General features: G+C 33.1%; 3 protein-coding genes across 5 annotated transcripts; all 3 read left to right on the top strand.

Annotated features, from left to right (window-relative positions):
• Positions 1-2,131: 2,131 nt before the first annotated feature.
• Positions 2,132-5,797, top strand: LOC129890153 (abscisic acid receptor PYL3-like). Its single transcript, XM_055965699.1, has 3 exons — positions 2,132-2,468; positions 3,707-3,922; positions 5,178-5,797. The coding sequence occupies exons 1-3, from the start codon at positions 2,334-2,336 to the stop codon at positions 5,394-5,396; spliced, it is 570 nt and encodes a 189-aa protein (XP_055821674.1). The 5' UTR covers positions 2,132-2,333; the 3' UTR covers positions 5,397-5,797.
• Positions 5,798-7,485: 1,688 nt separating this feature from the next.
• Positions 7,486-12,472, top strand: LOC129890152 (probable polygalacturonase). Of its 3 annotated transcripts, none has more exons than XM_055965697.1 (6): positions 7,486-7,537; positions 8,724-9,080; positions 10,326-10,446; positions 10,593-10,767; positions 10,884-10,954; positions 11,736-12,472. In XM_055965697.1, exons 1-6 carry the CDS (start codon positions 7,535-7,537, stop codon positions 12,374-12,376), a joined length of 1,368 nt encoding a protein of 455 aa, XP_055821672.1. In that variant the 5' UTR covers positions 7,486-7,534; the 3' UTR covers positions 12,377-12,472. The 3 variants fall into 3 exon arrangements, with proteins under 3 accessions (XP_055821672.1, XP_055821673.1, XP_055821671.1); XM_055965698.1 differs by lacking the exon at positions 7,486-7,537 and adding an exon at positions 7,661-7,906; XM_055965696.1 differs by lacking the exon at positions 7,486-7,537 and adding an exon at positions 7,984-8,049.
• A 2,675-nt stretch (positions 12,473-15,147) lies between these two features.
• LOC129890808 (probable inactive receptor kinase At5g58300) lies at positions 15,148-17,334 on the top strand. The gene is made up of 3 exons (XM_055966285.1): positions 15,148-15,322; positions 16,006-16,323; positions 16,787-17,334. The coding sequence occupies exons 1-3, from the start codon at positions 15,148-15,150 to the stop codon at positions 17,332-17,334; spliced, it is 1,041 nt and encodes a 346-aa protein (XP_055822260.1).
• The last annotated feature ends 1,718 nt before the right edge of the window (positions 17,335-19,052 follow it).

Genomic DNA, 19,052 nt, shown 5'->3' with positions numbered 1-19,052 from the left:
AATAAGGTCTAATAGAACATCAACTTCAAGGGCAAACAAGAAACTTTTAGTAATATTTTTATCAAAAACCTCCCAAATTTTCTGTATATATAGTTTTGTTGTATAAAGAAATTAACTTGTATATATAATCATTCATGTGATATTTAAAATCCAACTTCTCACGGGTGTAAATTATTTCCATTAAAAATTTGTGATGAAGTAATAAATATTTTTTTTTTATCTTTAATCGTAAAGCTTTTGATTTTGAGTTGGATATGGAGTTGTTAGTCTCTAATAGAGTTATTCCTCAAAATAAATTTTTTCAATGCGAATTTAAATTATTTAAATTTCAAAATGAACGTCAAGTACCAAGGGTAAAATAAAAAGAAAAAAAGGAACAAAACAAATCATTCTACCAATAGTGTAGGCTAACGATTTGATTGGAATGAAGAAAATAATTGACTAGAATCCAAATTTAATAGGATAAAGATGCTTGATAATGCATCTTTTTTATTTATGAGACATGTTTTTATACCTAAAATCATTTAATTTTGAATTCCTTGTTTTATTTGTATTGACATTATAACGGAATCATACAAATATCATATATGTTTGAAATTATAAATTGCAAGAATCTTTATTCCTTTCGTTTTACACTAGACGTACATCCAATTAAACATTTCACATTAAATGAAATGAAGGCATTAATTTCTTTTTAATTATCTAATTTTTATTTTTAAACAGAATTTTAAAAGACTCTATTGGAACTCGCCTCGGGACTCGCCCTGAGGTGGGGAAACGCCTCAAGACTTAAGTTCCTTAAGCACGCCCAATGTCCGGGGCTTGCCTAACAAATCTTACACAAATTATGTATTAAAATTCTTAGTTAACACTGTTGACCCTCGTGATTCTTGAATAAATGAATGATACTTAATATTTTTAATAGGTAGAGATAAGAAGATTGGAGTAACTCAACTAACAAGTTGTAGTATCACATCTTTACTATTTGGTAACACTATGAAGGATTAAATATTACGCAATATTTCTTTTTAAAATACGCAGTGTTATTTTACTTTTTCACTTAGCATTGGTCTTCATGATTTTGTCATATGTCTCAAAATTATCATATTTTCTTTAGCTATTTGAACGTGATTTTATTGTTATTCACGATGGAGTGATGATTTTATTGTAATACTTGTAAGTTTTATTGATTATTTCCTTTTAGGAGGATAAATTGTATAGTATGATAAAAAATAATTTGAGAAATAATGATTCTTTTATTATTAGAAAGTTAAGATATTAGATTATTTACACTTGTATAGTTATGTTATAAGTTTTATTTTCTACGAGTTTCCTTAATCATATTTGTAATTATTACAAACTATTGATGTATTTTTATAATTTTATGTTATTATATTATCATATCATATTATAAATTAAAAATTTAAAGATTCATAGGACTTACGTCCATACTCGAGACTTACATTAGGTACTCATGTCTTGGTTGGAGGAATGAATCAGATTATTTGAATACAAATTTAGGATTATATCTATCGTATATTTGGTTGAAGGTATTAAATTACTATTTAAATTAGAATAGATTTTATATCAAAAACATGAAATTACGTGGTAGACAATCTTAATTATAATCAGGATAATTTGATTTTGAACAAAACTATCCAACAAAATATTCCATTTTAACTTATTTGTCATATATTTTTTAGCTGTCTTTTTTGACTGTTGTTAAATTCTATTTTTTTATATGATATATTTAAAATTATAAAATTAAAATAGATTTTGATAAATTATAAATATCTTTAATTTAAAATCATAAAATTTCAAAATCTATTTACTTAAACTCTGCGGTCAAGTCAAAATTAAATAAACAAATTATAATAAAGGAGTAGTCAAGATATTTTCAAGCTGATGAGTGATGGGGGCACAATATTATAATTTTTTTTTATCCAATTATCTTACAACGTCAAATATATTATTCTAATAACATTATCAATTTCTACTTTTGTAAAAATTAGTTTTCCCATTTTAGATCTAAATATTAATTAAATTTAGAAAACAAATACTTACCCCACCACTAAAAAGGCCCACTTGCAAAAATTATCTTATTCTTTAATTAAAAAATAATAATAATAGTGGATTATAGATGTGGATGATAAAAATAAAATAATAAAAAAAACTCATCAAATTTGGACCATTGAAAACTCATTTCGAGGTTCTAATAGCGGTGTCTTTTGGCCTTTTCTGAATTTTTTCCTCCATTTTCCACTTTTTCCACCCTTTTTTCCAGTTTTATTCGCCGTTGAGAGGTTGTCAGTGCCGTTGTTTTTACTCCGGCGATGGTCAGCATAATGAACGTTGAGAGAAAGATTAGTAGTGAAGATGAGTGTATTAGGAGACATCATAGACATGATGTTAGAGATAATCAGTGTAGTTCATCACTTGTAAAGCATATTAAAGCTCCTGTTCATCTTGTAAGTAGCCCCAATTGTTTATTGAGAAAAAAAAGATTGGATTTTTGTGTTTATTTTATTGCAATTCCTCATTTGTAAATCATATCAGAGATCTTGTTCATCTTGTAAGTAGCCCCAATTCAGTTTCTTGAAAAAAGATTGGATTTTTATGTTTATTTTAGGACAATTAGTGCAATTTCTCATCTGTAAAGCATATCAGAGCTCATATTCATCTTGTAAGTAGCCCCAAGTCAATTTATTGAAAAAAAAGATTGGATTTTTATGTATATTTTAAGACAATTAATGCAATTTCTCATTTGTAAAGCATATCAAGCTCCTTTTCATCTTGTAAGTAATCCCAATTCACTTTCTTGAAAAAAATCGGATTTTTGTGTTTATTTTAGGACAATTCGTGCAATTTATCATTTGTAAAGCATATCAGAGCTCTTGTTCATTTTGTAAGTAGCCCCAATTCAGTTTCTTGAAAAAAAGATTGGATTTTTATGCATAGTTTAGCTTTTCTTGATCAGATCTGTATGTGATTGACCTTTTATTGAGAATCCGACTGATGTTTTTTTTTTCCTGCTTTTTATAATTGAGTATTAGAATAAAGGAGAAGGGGAATCTTGAATGATTTATAGTGATGACTCCATCTAGTTTTAAGTTGATTGAGAGTTGTAGTATTTGAAATTTGATCCTTTTTTTTTTCCAACTTGGTGTTGTTTTCAATTGTATTTTTCAGTTAGGATTTACCTTGTACATTGTAGACAGAGAAAAAAAGGAACTTGATTGATGGGATTAATATATTGAAACAAAGGGTTACTCGGATGGTAAGCACCCTCTACCTCCAACTTTGATGTTGTGGGTTCGAGTCACCGAGGGAACAAAAAGGGTGGGAATTCCTAGGGAGGGTTGAAAAAATAATCCTTAATAGTGTTTTCCGGTAACATAGATTATGAATTTCACTTTCCACAAATAATTGTGGATTTAGGGGGGGGGGGGGGTTTGGTTGCTGAAAAGAGAGCTCATTTTTTCTTTGGACATAATGTATTTTAAGCTGTTTTTGAGGTAGAAAAAAAACAGTGAGTTTGAAAGAATTCAAGACTTTTGATCATTTTATTGCCTAATTTCATTGATGTTCTTAATTGAACTGTTCAGGCTTGTCAAATTGATCATTGGAAAAGATTGAAGAATAGTTGACTGTTTTGGGTTTCTATGGTTTTCACTGGGCACTTACTGGGTTTTGGTATATTTGATAGGTTTGGTCATTAGTGAGGAGGTTTGATCAACCACAAAGGTACAAACCATTTGTTAGCAGGTGCATCGTGCAAGGGGACCTTGAAATCGGAAGTGTTAGAGAAGTGAATGTTAAGTCCGGACTCCCAGCTACCACAAGCAAGGAGAGGTTAGAGCTTCTAGATGATGACAAGCACATCTTTGGTGTAAAGATTGTGGGTGGAGATCACAGGCTTAGGGTATGAATCTTTTATCTTCTCATTTGATATGTATGGAATAGGCATGTTAGATGCTTATTTATATGTGTGGGCAACATTATCCAAAAGATAAAAGTATATGTGTTGGCAATTTTGTCGAGATGACATGTTTAGAGCTTCTAATTGAAGTTTTGTTTTCATTAAAGAAGGAATACAAAGTCGGATGTATCTTCAATAGTGAAAATCATGTTGCTCCGGCCATCTTTTATCTGCATGTTACTGCAATAAGTTTAACTATTTGTTCTTTCTTGCTTTCCTGGTTTTCAGAGGTGAGTGGTTCATTCTTTGGATTTCTGTGTGAAAATTTGTAATGTTCTTAAATTTTTGCTGTTTTTAATCTAATCCGCCCCAGTACTTTCTTAAGCTTGAGAGTTTTTTGAACTTGTCTCTGTTAAAAGGTTCAAAACCGCCTCCGACCGTAAAATAATTTCCGTGTCTTTAAATATAAAAATCGTGATCATTTCTTGTACTTGAACAAAAGCTGTGACAATACATGTGTCCAGCGTGTTATATGTCAAGGTTCAATGCAGAAAAGCTGAGAACTTTGTGGCTGATTTTTGGCGGTCCTCTTAACTAACACGGAGTGCGTTCTCAGGCCTTTTGTGTTCAAATATCACGTAGGCGCTGCTTGTTACCATTCTCTAGTTGAGAGGAATAGGTACTCTATGGTAGTATATTGTAGTCTGTTCTAACAAACTGTCTGTTCTGTGGAAGTACCTAGCATGTTGAAATGTTCTATGACTCTCCTTTTATTAGGAAGACAGAGTATTGCAGATAGGTAACGTGCCGTCTGTATTTAGCAAATTTGTTCTCTACTTTTCTTTGCTTCGTATTGAAGAAGTGTAGATGCAGTGACGGATCTATACTTTTAGGAATGGGTTCAATTGAACCCGCATGTTTCCATCTGGACCATATATATATATATATATGTGAAAATCCTCGGAAATTAGTATAAATATCATTCTTTCTACCCTTACTCTCAAAGAACTTAGAACCTTGAACCTGTTAGAACTAAATTTTGAATCCGCATTTGAATGTTTATCCTGTGCCCATCCGAAGGGCAGCGGCTGCGGGTTCTCTTGCCATCAAAGGAATGTTTCAGTAACTTTTCCCTCATAGAATCTATCGTGAAGCGTGAAGTATCAACAAGTGACCTATACTTTCTGTTAACATTCTGGGAAGTAAAAACAAAGAGATAAATGGTAACTGTCTTACTGTTTCTTCACATAACTTGCAGAACTACTCATCAATTATCACTGTTCACCCAGAGGTCATTGACGGAAGGCCTGGAACAATGGTAGTCGAGTCATTCGTGGTGGATATACCAGATGGGAATACTAAGGATGAAACATGCTACTTTGTCGAGGCCCTCATCCGGTGTAACCTCAAATCACTAGCTGATGTGTCAGAGCGCTTAGCCGTGCAGGGCCATATGGAGCCTATCGACAGAATGTAGGTTTGCAACTTCCATCATTTTGCTCAAGTGTGCAAGGATTTGATTAGAAGGCGAGTAAGAGTGACTGGTACTTATGCCAGTCCTTCTCGATCTCAGAAGTATATATCTATATCTATATCTGTATATGTTCCTTTTCATCGTCTGTAAGGTCATCGGGGTTTGTAAAATGTGAGCAGTCTATTTCATAATGTGAAGAACCAGCCATGCTCTTTGTGGTTGTGTGTGAATTGAGCTTGGGTTGTAAATATCTATGCTCATGAAGGTGCTGTTTCTCGTTATAGGATCATTGCTGTGTAGTTATGACACTCTTTAAGCTTGTGTATCTTTTGAGTTTGGTGTGTTAATATGTACTAGAAACAATATTTGGTACATTATAGATAGAGTGTTTGCTTTTTGTTGTATACTTCACTCTCCCTGTTCTTTCTGAATCTTGTATTATCATAATCTGTTCTTGAGAAAATCAGAAGCCTTGCAACACTTGGACCCCAAAAGAAAACAACTTAAAGAGAACACTACAAGGTGATATGCTTTGTTGTACTTGAGTCGATCTTTATATCTCATGAGGTAGGGGTAGGTCTCTGTGCACTCTATCTTACTTAGACTAAGTGAGATTTCAATGAGTATGTTGTTGTTGTTATTCCCACAATGTGTGATATAGTGATTCAATAAAGATGGTGCAAGTCATATGAGATCAAGATTCAAATTGGAGAAAACATTATGTGCTAATGTGAGGCAACAAGTTGCTGGTAAAATAGTTGGTCTATGTGTTGATGCAATGTAATAGGTATCTAGTGAAATAGCTGATATATCTGTTGACGCGAGGTGTATCTATTGATGTGATACAACATGTATATGGTGAAAAAGTTGATACATACACGTGCTAATGCGAAGTGATATGTATTTGGAGGAAAAGTTGATAATAGCTGTGTGAACGTAAGCTGATCTAGATAAGAGCAATATATTCAGGAATTGATATATATATATATATTCTTATTTTAAACAAACTGATCTAGGCCAAATTAAAGATACATATTCTTATTCAAAAGCTACAATGATAAAGAGATGGCAATAAGTAACTTCCTCTACATCTTTGGGAAAAAGATACAAAAAGCAATCCATTTTTCTTTGTTTTGTTGTGATTGGTCAAGATTAGACCATTTCTAATGAATAAAATAAAGGAATATTTACATAAATATACAATATTAAGAAAATATTTACCATCTATAGCAATAAAAAAATAAATCCACTAAACATTTATAATACAGTTTTAATACATATTGCAGAGAATTATTTATAAAACATATATAATACAAGTTTTATAGATGGATAATACATTTATCGCATACTTTAATAGACTTATAATATATTATGTTAGTTTTTACTACACAAACATAATATATATTTTAAAACACTTATAATACATTTATATTGTATGCATAATTCACTTTTAATACAAATATAGATTTATCATAGTATTGCTATGTATTGCTATGAATGATAATAAATAAAAAATATCGCTAAAATCAGTAATTAATTTTTAAAAAACACTCAATCAAGTAATTTTTTCAAAAATAAAAGCATCAAGTATGGTAAGACTCAAAGAACTTTTGAAGTAGAGAATTGTAGTGATTTTTAGTGGGGAGGATGTGGAGCTTTATTCTTCATGTCAGCAATATCTTCTAGTAGCTAAAGCTTTTATGTTAAGCTGTGGATCTATGCTTTTAATTATTAGTAGTACTATATTGAACTTTTAATTTCTGAATTTAATTTATAAATAATTTGGTATAAAATTCATAAATTAAAATTTTTAATTTCGCGACTCATATTGAGGTGAGATAATATAAAAAGAGCCAAAAAAAAATGAGAAGATTGGTGGAGTCCATATTAGCATAAAGTGAGCTGGATTGTGTTAAATGTAGACAAAGCCAGGGCACATGGGTATTCCAGCTGCTACCAATATTGCAGTTATGACTCTTTCTTTTAATTTTATTTATTGCTGCTATCTACACACGTGAACTGTTTTTAATTGTGACAATTTGTGTAAATTACCATGTATATTATAATAAAATAAAATAGGCCTATATGTAAGCAAATTTTTGTGGGTGCCGCCAGCATATGTTGTCGAACATTTTAATGAAATGGTAAATACCTTTTTATTTTTAAGTAGACATCGTATTGGATATATTTTTTTATTCTTAACTAGACGTCGTAGGTTTCAGGATACATTGTCGGACTACTCTTTCAACTTTAATTTAAAGTTCAAGTTTGAGTTTATTTGATTTTAAATCAATGATTTGAATGAAATTATGTCCAAACGGGCTCTTAGTATAAGCAGCTAATGACGGTGGCTCTGTTTTCAACTTCCGGTCCCCTGTTTTTTTTTATCTGTAATTTGCTCATAAATTTTCTTAACTCTTCTTCTCTCTTCCTTCTTTCTTCTTCTTAAATACAACAAACAAAAGACAATTACTTGTAGACAAATTACACCTTTGCCTTTCTCCATTCTCCAGGTACCCAGTTTCAACTTCTTTTTTTTTATACTCATTTTGTTATTTTTCTGCTAAATCGTATACTTTAAATTGGGAATTTCATGCATATAACAAGATCTGTGTATATTTGGAGTTATCTTTTTGGAATTTCAACTGCATTTTTTGTTAGTTTCTGCTTCTTTCTGCCTTGACATTTTAAAATTTCTCAACTTTCATCTGGGTTTTCATGGAGATTGAACTAAATCTGTGTATTTGGAGTTTTCTCTTTGTTATTTTTACTGCATTTTTGCTTATTTTAGTGGTTTTTCCTTCTTCACTCTTAACAACAACAAAAAAGAAAAAAGAAAGGATTTTTTGCTTACCCTTTTGATTAATCTTGTATAATCTTCACTCTTAGCAACAAAAAAGAAAAAAAGAAAGGATTTTTGGCTTACCCTTTTGGTTAATCTTGCATTAGTTCATGTAGTTGAGTACTCGAATGAAATTGGGTCCTTATCAAACTAATGGGTATTGAAGATTCTTGTAGTTATTGCCAATAACCCTAGCTAATATAGAATTGAGATGCAGATAGTTTTTGTGATAATAAATCAAGTTCTTTTTTTCTCACGTTTGATTAATCTTGCATAGTATTAGCAATTTCCTTTTCTTCAGTTATTATCGTATTATTTGTTGTTACTACTGTTATCTTTTTTAGATTCTTTTTAGATATGCTTTATTTGAGTCGAGAGTCTATGTGAAACAAACTTTTTATCTTCACAAGGCAGGAGTAAGGCTGCATATCGTTGGGTTTGTTGTTGTTGCATAATATTCACACTTAAAGCTTGTTTTTTTTCCCCAGTTTCCTTCAACCCCAAAGACAATGAATCGGTGGGTTGTGTCAGTATTCTTATGCATTATCATCACATTGCCTCTGATGAACTGGTCGGTGGTGGCGGAGTGGGAGACATGCTCGGGGATAGTACCAATGCAATATCGAAATGATAAGATATCAATATTGGACTTTGGAGGTGTAGGAGATGGACGGACATTGAATACAAAAGCGTTTAAAGAAGCAATTTTTAGAATTCAACATTTGAAGAGGAGGGGTGGAACTTTGCTTTACATACCTGCTGGTGTATATTTGACTGGTCCATTTGATCTTACTAGTCGAATGACTCTTTATTTGGCCCGTGGTGCCGTTATCAAAGCCACTCAGGTATATTTCCAACATTGCCTCTATTTCTGCTTTTCAGCTCTCGTATTCTTAATTCTCCATATTTGTACTTTATAACATTAGAATAGTTGCATTTAGAAGGAATTATTTGCTTTGAACTTTGTTCTTTTGGCTATCATTTGACTCATTTCAGCCACGAATGCGAGAATTAAATGAAAATTTTCAAGTGTGGTTTAAGACCTTTTTCTAAGTATGATAATGGTGAGTGTATAAATTTCTCGACCTAGATTTCAGGTTCACGTGCTTACACGTTTTTTTCTTTTTGAATGGTGTGATGTATAGCACAATGTTCAATATATCAAGCAAGACGTGTAATTGGAGTAGGTTAAAGTGAGTCTATTTAAATTAGCAATTATTTAGGTATGGAGTATGGACGCTAGGAGTTAATGCATTAAGTAATAGGCGGGCCTTTAGATAAAGGGATCTGATCCATGTGAGGGTACTTAAAATATCAGGGATGGTGGACAACCATGGGGTTTATTTAACTATTTAATGGTCTTCATCAGACAAAAACAAATAAAAGATTAAAATAATGAAATCCAATTTGATCTTTGTCTCTTTATATTATTTTTCTGTTACATGCTTGTAACTGTTAAGTGATCTCTGAACAGTACTGCAGTTAATCAAACAAGACTTTACATTTCACAGAGAAAAACATAAGAATGTAAAACACTGAGCTACTTTTCAGCAAGATAACTAGATAGCCACTTCTTGATCGTCTGACTCCGCATGGTCATCACATAATCTTCTATGATAAATCAAAAATAGTGCCACTTGCCATGGAAGAAAAAGAAAACATTATGCTGGTGATTTCGGTTGTATTGTTGGACCTTAATTTAAACCTTCAGTTTCAAATGATTAGAGCCTTAATTCAGATCTACTATCTTTAGCTAGATTCAGTCTTTCCATTGCTGCAGACTTCAACAGTTTATGCATCCACCTTAGTATGCTTTATACCAATCCCTATCTTACCCTCCTTATAGGAGAGGTAGTTTGATAGTGGGTGCTGGAAGAGTGAATTTAGATGTATACATCGTTGTAGAAGTCACAATCGTGTGCCAACTCAAAGATATGATGTTTCTATTTTAACAAATCCTTTTGGGAATTCATGTATTACAAATGAACTATGAGATCACATATTTTGGTTCAAAGTTAAGACCACTTATTGTTCTCCTACTTTGTGTCGTCCAATTGTCTCTCTAATCCTGGCAATGAATTACAATTTAGGATCCCAGTCAATGGCCGTTAGTTGATCCATTGCCTTCATATGGGAGAGGAAGAGAGCGACCTGGTGCAAGGTATATGAGCTTACTCCATGGAGACGGGCTCCATGATGTGATTATTACTGGTAAAGATTCATTATTATATTCTTTTACAATTCTGTAGTACATTTTTGGGTACAATTTGTGGCAAGTAAGAACCTCCTAAGTATATTATAATGACATTCAAGGCCTGGTATAATGTGGTTCAACTGAAGTATTATTGATTTATCAGGTGAGAATGGTACTATTGATGGCCAGGGTGATGTTTGGTGGAATATGTGGAGGCAAAGAACTCTTCAGTTTACACGACCTCATCTCATTGAACTAATGAACTCCAGAGGCATAATCATTTCTAATGTCATTTTTAAGAACTCCCCCTTTTGGAATATCCACCCTGTTTATTGCAGGTATAAGTTTTGCATAATTTTGTATTTTTCCGTGTCAAAAAATCTGAAAAAATGCTGCAAGCATGTAGCTAGTCTATTGCAGTCTAGTCTAATTTGTTTATTTGTTCATCTGGCAGCAATGTTGTTATTCGATATGTCACCATATTGGCTCCAGCTGATTCACCAAATACTGATGGAATTGATCCAGGTAAAGTGAAGCAGTATTCTGAAATCAACTATCCTAAAGGGGCTGAACTTTTGCTTCATTCACTGAACCTTTTTATTTATGTTAGGAAGTTAGATTTTCTTTTTTGTGTATATCAAAGCTAGTACTTTTTTGTCATTAAGTTTCTCTTCCTCAAGTGTTCCGAGTCCCCTTTCATTGGTGCACTTCGTTATAGTAACTCATGGTTAATTATTTAAAAAAGGGCAGCCCGGTGCACTAAAGCTCCCGCTATGCGCGGGGTCCGGGGAAGGGCCTGACCACAAGGGTCTATTGTACGCAGCCTTGCCTTGCATTTCTGCCAGAGGCTGTTTCCAAGGCTTGAACCCGTGACCTCCTGGTCACATGGCAGCAACTTTACCAGTTACTCCAAGGCTCCCCTTCAATGGTTAATTATTTAGTGCAAACTTTTTGGCAGAAATCCTTGAACTGTTCAGAGTTGAGATAGTCTTCGTCTTTTTTTTTTTTTTGGATGTGAATTTGATGCTTCCTTGGAGTGTATGAGATAAGCTTCATTAGCATCGCTTCTGTTTGATAACAAAGGACTGCTAAAAGGATTTATCCATTGGCCTTCCATAAAGAAGTTAAATACTTTCTGTTAGAAGTTTGGTTTCCACTTCCCATATTTCTGTTCTTGGAGGTGAACTAATTGAGTTGCCAAGTGTGGAGGGTCCTGTAGATGTTAGAAAACTGAAAAGCTAAGAAATCTGTGGCAGTTTTTCTTTATTTACAATTAATTCATTAACATGTTTGTTTATTATTGCAGACTCAAGCTCCAATGTCTGCATTGAAGATTCCTATATTTCAGTAGGGGATGACCTAGTAGCCGTAAAGAGTGGCTGGGATCAATTTGGAATTGCTTATGGTCGCCCTAGTCATGGCATAACCATCCGAAGGATAACTGGATCATCTCCATTTGCTGGAATTGCAGTTGGAAGTGAAACCTCTGGTGGTGTAGTGGACGTTTTAGCTGAGCATATAAATCTTTTCAATATGGGAGTTGGAATTCACATTAAGACAAACATTGGCCGAGGAGGGATGATCAGAAACATTACGGTCTCAAATGTCTACATGGAAAATACACGTACGGGGATTAAGATTGCAGGTGATGTTGGGGATCATCCAGATGAAAATTTCAATCCGAATGCTCTTCCAATTGTTAAGGGTATTAAGATTAAGGATGTTTGGGGTGTAAAGGTTTTGCAGGCTGGTTTGATTCGTGGTCTGAAAAATTCCCCTTTCTCTGGGATTTGTCTCTCCAATATCCACCTTCATGGTAACCCCGGACCGCGAAATTCCATTTGGAAATGCTCAGATGTTAGCGGTGCTGCAATTCAAGTCAGCCCTTCGCCTTGCGCAGAACTCACCAGCAGCCAACAAACTGGTGCATGCTCTACGTACTTCTGAGTATCTTGTAGTAATGAAACGAAGAATTTTGTTCTAGTTCTAAGTAAAATTGTATTGCAACTCTGTACACAATCATATTGTATACGTATTTTCCTACTACATCTCTCATGGATGCAAGTTTGTTTACAAACTACTAAAACACACATCACAACAAGCTAAAGGTTTATCCTATGCACAAAGTGCTCCGATCCCCTGCTAGAGCAGGGTAAGTAGAGGGTGGGCGTATATGGTACACAACCTTCTTCTTGTATTTCTACCGGAGAGGTTATCTCCAGGCCTCAACCCAAAAGAGCAATTCTACAAATACATATGCTAATACAAAATACTAAAGCAAAAACATGGAGCACATTAGCAGAACTGCTTTAATCGAAGTAGTTATCCAAGAACTTGCGAATGTGCCTAACGAAACCACCCGTCTTATTTTCCTCTTTATGTGCCTCATTCCCTTCTACAGCTTCTTGCTCCTCTTCTTCACGGTGATGGTGCAAATGCTTCTTCATTTTCTTCTTATCAAAGCTATGATGATCTTCATGCTGCATTGCTGAAATCTTACCATCCTCATCCTTGTCCTCCTCCTCATCAAAGGGGTCATATAAACGTCCCTTCAGTTTCATTTTTCCAAACGTATCATGTTTGTTCCGCTTGATTATGAACTTCGACATCTTCTGTTCTTCTTCATCATCATCATCATCTTCGTTGTTGTGGTGGAGGAAGCTCATCCACTCCTCTGGAACTTGATACAGGCCTCCAGGAAATACATGGTCAAAGTCATCGTTATCATCATCAGAAGGTGTCATATCATTACCATAAGGGATCTGATCATCAAGGTGTGTTGACTCTGTTCTTGGCTTCAGGTTGTGTGCATGGTGGAAATGGTGGTGGTCGCATAATCGTGAAGGATGCCTAGATCTGGCCCGAAAGTGGCGGTTGATTGGATGAAGCCGGACAAACGTCAAAGGTAATGCCTTAATCTTTTTGTCCCTAGGTTCAGGAAGGTGATCTTGATTCTCTTGAACATGTTGAGTTTCTTTGTCAAACTGGTATGTGGTGGGGGTGACATCGGATTCTGGAAGTTTGATGTTAGTGATATCGTTTTCTTGTTGCGTTAAGGGTGTGCGAGCAAATGAGAAGGTGAAAAAAAGGAAGAAAATGGCAATGGAGAGTTTGTCCATTGTGTAAATTTGGTTTAATAGAACTAAGTCTATTTCTCTGAAGAAAAAAGAAAGATATTATGTATATATATAGAGGAGGATTAAGAGGTTGCTTTTGCTCTATTTTCTTTTGGAAGGTGGACAGTGAATATGGGGAAAGGAGAGGTAAAAAGAGGGATAAAACATAGTGATATTTTGAATCCAACAATATTTATGTGTAGAGTGAAATAGTAACCATTGGGTTGTTGGAAAGTTTTGAATTGGTCTCCAATCTGACCTCCTGCCAAGGAAGTGCTGGACAAAGTTATTCGATACTTGTGCTGGTAAGAGAAGTCTATGTGCGAACACATCATATATCTATTAGATTTTTTGGGCTAAACACACTTCAATATGGTGTAATATTATTCACTTTATTAAGAATATCTCGACACTTTATATGTAGCTTTCTTTTCAGCTACCAATACACGGAGCTTTGTTCATAGACCTAATAATCTTCCCTTCAAACTAAAGTTTCATAAGACCGATAACCTCATGGGCTTATCTGGAGATTCACTAAGTGACAACCATATTGTCCGAGTATTTGTGATCACGAAGCCGACATGCTAGCTTCTTCTTTTGTCTCCAAGCTACAGGAAAAAGTACTAAACCGAGCTTTTCGACAAACCATATGGGTTAGTATCAGTTGTTGGGCTAAGATGACAATCTAAGACATTCTTAACGTCAAGCTGACACAGTTTTCCAAAAAGTTTCACATTATTAAAAGGTTTCTTAACACATTATATGTAGCCTCTTTTCTTTTAAGTGATCAATGTGGGACTTTATTGCATATCGATATATTTGATCTAAATAGTAACTACTAAGTACAGATAAGTTTTTACCGCGATTTTATATCTACTGTTTGATCGTCAATCCTTAAATCTTGCTATTTGTCATTGGGTAAGGTAAATTGAACTAAAAGCAAAATAAAAAACCTTAGTATAAATATGTAACATTATTCTATAAATGTGCTAATGACGCAGTTTAGCACAAAATAAGAACAAAACGGGAATCAATATTGTCTTGAAATTGAAGTAGTTTTTTTTTTATGAAGTAGGTGACGTATCATCTCCTTTTCATTGTCCGTCTTATTGGTCTCAAATATTCATCCATATATATATATATATATATATATATATATATATATATATATTATTTTTTCGCATCATAATATCTCACGATCTATGTTCGGGCATGACTCAATTTCTAAATAACTTATGTCCCATTAGGCATAAGGTCGATTGCTAAAGAATAAAAATTGAAGACTAGTTCATTTGAAGAGCAAAACGTGCAATTTTGTGCTATGAATTTAATGCATAAGCAAATCAAGATATTTAATTCCTAACCAATAAAATTTGTGGTGAAAAACAAGGATCCCAACTCACTATCTTCTTAAACCTTATCAATTAATCCTAATTAAATACTATATAAAACCATTTTTCTACAACTTGGAAGTCGATGTATTCTATGATGTTATAACCAATGAGACAACACCCAAAAACACAATAAATTCTCTCCAAGGATACTCTTTCTGAAAGTTTTCTTAAACACACAAGTTTTTTTCTAACATAATTAAAATTAAAGATGTTATCAAGAGCTTTTGTCACTAAACACCAAATTAGAAGGAACTTCAATGATCATGAAGAAAATAGTTGCAGATCAATGTCAATCTATGAGTATGAGGAGTTCATTATAGGATTCAAACAAGATGTTCCTCTTGTATTTTTCGATGAAAATAATGATCCTAATCGTAACCATGGTACGGTATATGGAGGAAAACATTTTCTTTAATTTTTCCGTGTTTATTTGGTTAAAATTTTAGAAACACTTTCTCGAGGAAAATAAACGACTTCCCGAATGAAAGTAGGAAAAATATATTTTATATAAGTGACATTTCACTCTTCTTTGTCCTCCAACACACCCAATCCCGCACATACCTCCACCCCCCTTTGCACCACCCCACCCTCTACCCCCAACTCCCTCTTGCACCACACCTCTATCCCCTACCCGGCTTCCGCACCCCATCCCCACCCCCACTCCATACTGTCTACCTAGATTGTATATGAATGTTTTGGGGGATTGATATATATTTTTTCGCTTACAACTTGCCAACCAATAGAAAATAAGTAAAAAATCACTTATTTTTTGGAAATCATTTTTCACAGAAAATATTTTTCGTCAAACCAAACACACTCGAAATTTTATTTTATATCGTTAGTGTAATTTCTTTTACATTATCAAGTCACCTAAAGGATATCGACCGATAAACCTCATTACAATTTGTGATTTTTAATCTTGAAAATAAAGCTTACTTGCTATAACATGTAATGTTGACTTGATGGTAGAAATATTTTCTCATATTAAATTACATAGACATCTTATCTAAAAATTCGAGCTATCAATTTTTCTATTTATTTATTTAATTATATTATATCTCAACAGGTAAATCAGTCGCTCATCCTTGTGAGCCAAGATTGACACTAAAAGAAGTGTTGAGGGCATCAGGTGGAGTCATGGGAGAGAGTCATTTAGGGATGACTGAAAAAATTGTGCTTTTAAAAGGGAAAATTTGTGCTTTAAAAAGATTTAGAAAAGTGGTTATAAAAAAGAATGAATTTGGGAGAAGAATTGAGAAGTTTGCTAGGGTTAGTAGAGATTGCAAACAACTTGTTCCAATCACAGCTTATTTATACTCAAAGAGGATCAAATTTGTTGTTTGTGATTACTATCCCATGGGTAGTCTTGCTGATTTACTTGCAGGTGAGTTTTCAATCTCATTCTTCGTTCTTAATCAAAAATTTCGAATTTTTAAATCATAAATTTTGGTGTGGACTCGGATGGAGGGTAGAGTTCCAAACACCGGATGAAAAAAAAAACAATAAAAAAATGATGTCCTCTTATTTTTCAAGTTACTAATCGTACTTATTATAAATTACATGTAGTTATCTTTTATGTGACTCGATAGTGCATTTTTTAATCATTATCAATGTATAGAAGTTAAATTCACTTAGATTTATTATTATAATTAGGTTATTTGTGTATTTATAATCTCATTTTTTTAAAAGAAATTATAATCACTTAAAATATGGATTGAAACATATTAAAATTAGTTTGGATGACTATCCAATAATTAGACATCTCTAATCACTACGTGCTAGTACATGACACGTTTTTCTTTTTAAAATTCTGAATTTAACTTATATACATCGATTTTTTCTTGCAGGAGCAAGGGATCTAGGTCAAACGGCACTAGAATGGAAACAACGTTTAAAAATAATTGCATGCATCGCTAATGGCATTGCATTCATTCACTCTCAATATCCCCCAAAAGATCAAAAGGACATACAACTTAATGTCCATGGCAATGTCAAGGCATCTAATGTCATGATCAACATGGATTTTAGTGCATGTCTTTCTGACTATGGCTTCGCGCAATTAGCTGAGAGGACAGAGTTTTCTGATACCTGGCAAAAAAATCCACCCCCTCTTGATGATCAATATGCTTATTGTGAATTGTTAAGCCAAAAAACTGACGTGTATAATTTTGGGATCATTTTGTTGGATATATTAGGAAGGCAAGGGATGAAGAAAGAAGAGATGGGAAATGGGGAGTTTGAGTTTTTTGTACAAGGAAAAGAAAGAAAACAAGTTTACAATTTATTAAACATAGCTATGAAATGCATAGATAGTGATCTAGAGTCTAGGCCTACAATGAAACAAATAGTAATTTACCTAGGAGATGTATTGAGGGCGAAAAATTACTCAAATTAATGTAAAAGATATATACATGTATATAGGTGTTCTGATGTTAAGAGAATGTTTCCGCCGTGTATGCTTTGAAGCATATAACAATGTCTTATTCCCAAGCATGTTGGGATAAGGTATGCTTTGAAACATACATCATGAAAAAAAGCTCGTAACATTTGCTCAACATTTTCTATCAATTGTCAGTCTATATATCCAGCCAACCTCAAGAAATTCTTGTCATGGGTTATTTAAATAATATTTTTACTATTAACTTTTGATCCTTGTATTTGTTGAGATATCTTGTTCTCTTTTGAATTATATTACTGGACTTAAGGTGTGAACATAACGGTCTCTCACTAAAAAACAAAGAATCAATTCAAATTTGAATCTTGATGTGTGGTTTTTACTTGAACATCTTATTACTAAAAAAACAATTGGAATCTAGGCTTATAATTGTGACTTTTTCTCTCTATTCTAGTGTACCTAGTATTGAGGCAAAACTACATTGATCAAAATGTAATGTAATACGATCTAAAACTCAAACTTTTAAAGTGTAACAAGTGTTGATACAAAACCACATTGATTAAAATGTAACTAAGTATCTAATAACATAAACTTCTAATTGAAATGAAGACAAATTAAAATTGATCAATACTAGTTCATAACTAATGATCATTGCCTATGTTTTTTTTCCTGTGTTTTCTACCTAAATACAATAACAATAATAAAATATACATAGATCTTATTCATATTTTTACAAGGCAGATAAGTTATTTTCGATATCTGATCGTAGTTAAATCTGATTGAGAAATTGTGGTAAAGAGGAGCAATTTTTGCCCCATAATAAAGGGATCTTAGAAGGGACAGAAATATAGAGTAGCCTCACGTGTGGTTCTTACACACAACAGAGGGCATCTTATAGACAATCAAAGTCTTTTTTTTTGTTCTTTGATTCTTCCTAATTTTTCTATCACAAAAGCAGTGTAGATTCAAGAGAACCACTTGATGAGTACTGATACATGTCAGATCTTACACGTGTGCTTTTATGACTATCCTTCCTCAAAATACTTGGTAAAAATTTATTCATACTCGATATTTATAAAAACAAGAATTTGAGGCGGGCCATTTTACTAAATACTGGCAAGTCGTAAGCTCCGAACAGCTGCATCATGAATCCTTAAATTAGATTTTATGATGTTTATACATATTTCTCGCTTAATGAAAAAGTGAGATGTATTTTCATGACTTCTTTTTTTATCTACTAATGTTAAATTGATCAATTCGATATAAATAATGAATGTGAGTAAGCATAATGAACAGGGACAGAACTATGTACTCTCGTGTCCTAGTGGAAACAATTGGTATTCATTCGCCAAAATATTACGCTGCAGAAGAGTTTATATGTTAAATTTTCTTGATAACTAGATACTATTTTACATAAATTGAAATTTATTTTAAATCTTATAGCTTGCGATAGACTATTTTTGTTGTATTTGAGATTGTATTAACTCTATGTTTACATCAATTCGAACACATTCTTATATTATTATATTGTACTAGTTAATTAATGCTATGTATTTTTATCTTAATCGCATATAATAAGTTAGTACTATGATATAGCTAGCGTAAACACAAAATTTATTAATTATTCATCAAGAATTAATTGAACTTAGATCATTGAAGTACTCTACTTACAAAGTTGTATAGAGTTCATTTTCAAGCTCGAGTGCATGCAGCAATTA

This window comes from Solanum dulcamara, chromosome 5, assembly GCF_947179165.1.
Source record: "Solanum dulcamara chromosome 5, daSolDulc1.2, whole genome shotgun sequence".
Lineage (NCBI taxonomy): Eukaryota > Viridiplantae > Streptophyta > Magnoliopsida > Solanales > Solanaceae > Solanum > Solanum dulcamara.
Note: the sequence above shows the minus strand (reverse complement) of the source record. Positions and strands in the feature narration are given on the sequence as shown.

Bases quoted from the DNA above. Each gene is read 5' to 3' on its own strand.
- LOC129890808 (XM_055966285.1), top strand. From the start codon at position 15,148: ATGTTATCAAGAGCTTTTGTCACTAAACACCAAATTAGAAGGAACTTC. The intron at 15,323-16,005 runs GTACGGTATATG...ATATCTCAACAG, and splicing joins TGATCCTAATCGTAACCATG to GTAAATCAGTCGCTCATCCT. The intron at 16,324-16,786 runs GTGAGTTTTCAA...TTTTTCTTGCAG, and splicing joins TCTTGCTGATTTACTTGCAG to GAGCAAGGGATCTAGGTCAA.
- LOC129890153 (XM_055965699.1), top strand. From the start codon at position 2,334: ATGGTCAGCATAATGAACGTTGAGAGAAAGATTAGTAGTGAAGATGAG. The intron at 2,469-3,706 runs GTAAGTAGCCCC...TATATTTGATAG, and splicing joins TTAAAGCTCCTGTTCATCTT to GTTTGGTCATTAGTGAGGAG. The intron at 3,923-5,177 runs GTATGAATCTTT...CATAACTTGCAG, and splicing joins GTGGAGATCACAGGCTTAGG to AACTACTCATCAATTATCAC.
- LOC129890152 (XM_055965696.1), top strand. From the start codon at position 7,987: ATGCATATAACAAGATCTGTGTATATTTGGAGTTATCTTTTTGGAATT. The intron at 8,050-8,723 runs GTTAGTTTCTGC...TTTTTTCCCCAG, and splicing joins GAATTTCAACTGCATTTTTT to TTTCCTTCAACCCCAAAGAC. The intron at 10,768-10,883 runs GTATAAGTTTTG...TTCATCTGGCAG, and splicing joins ATCCACCCTGTTTATTGCAG to CAATGTTGTTATTCGATATG.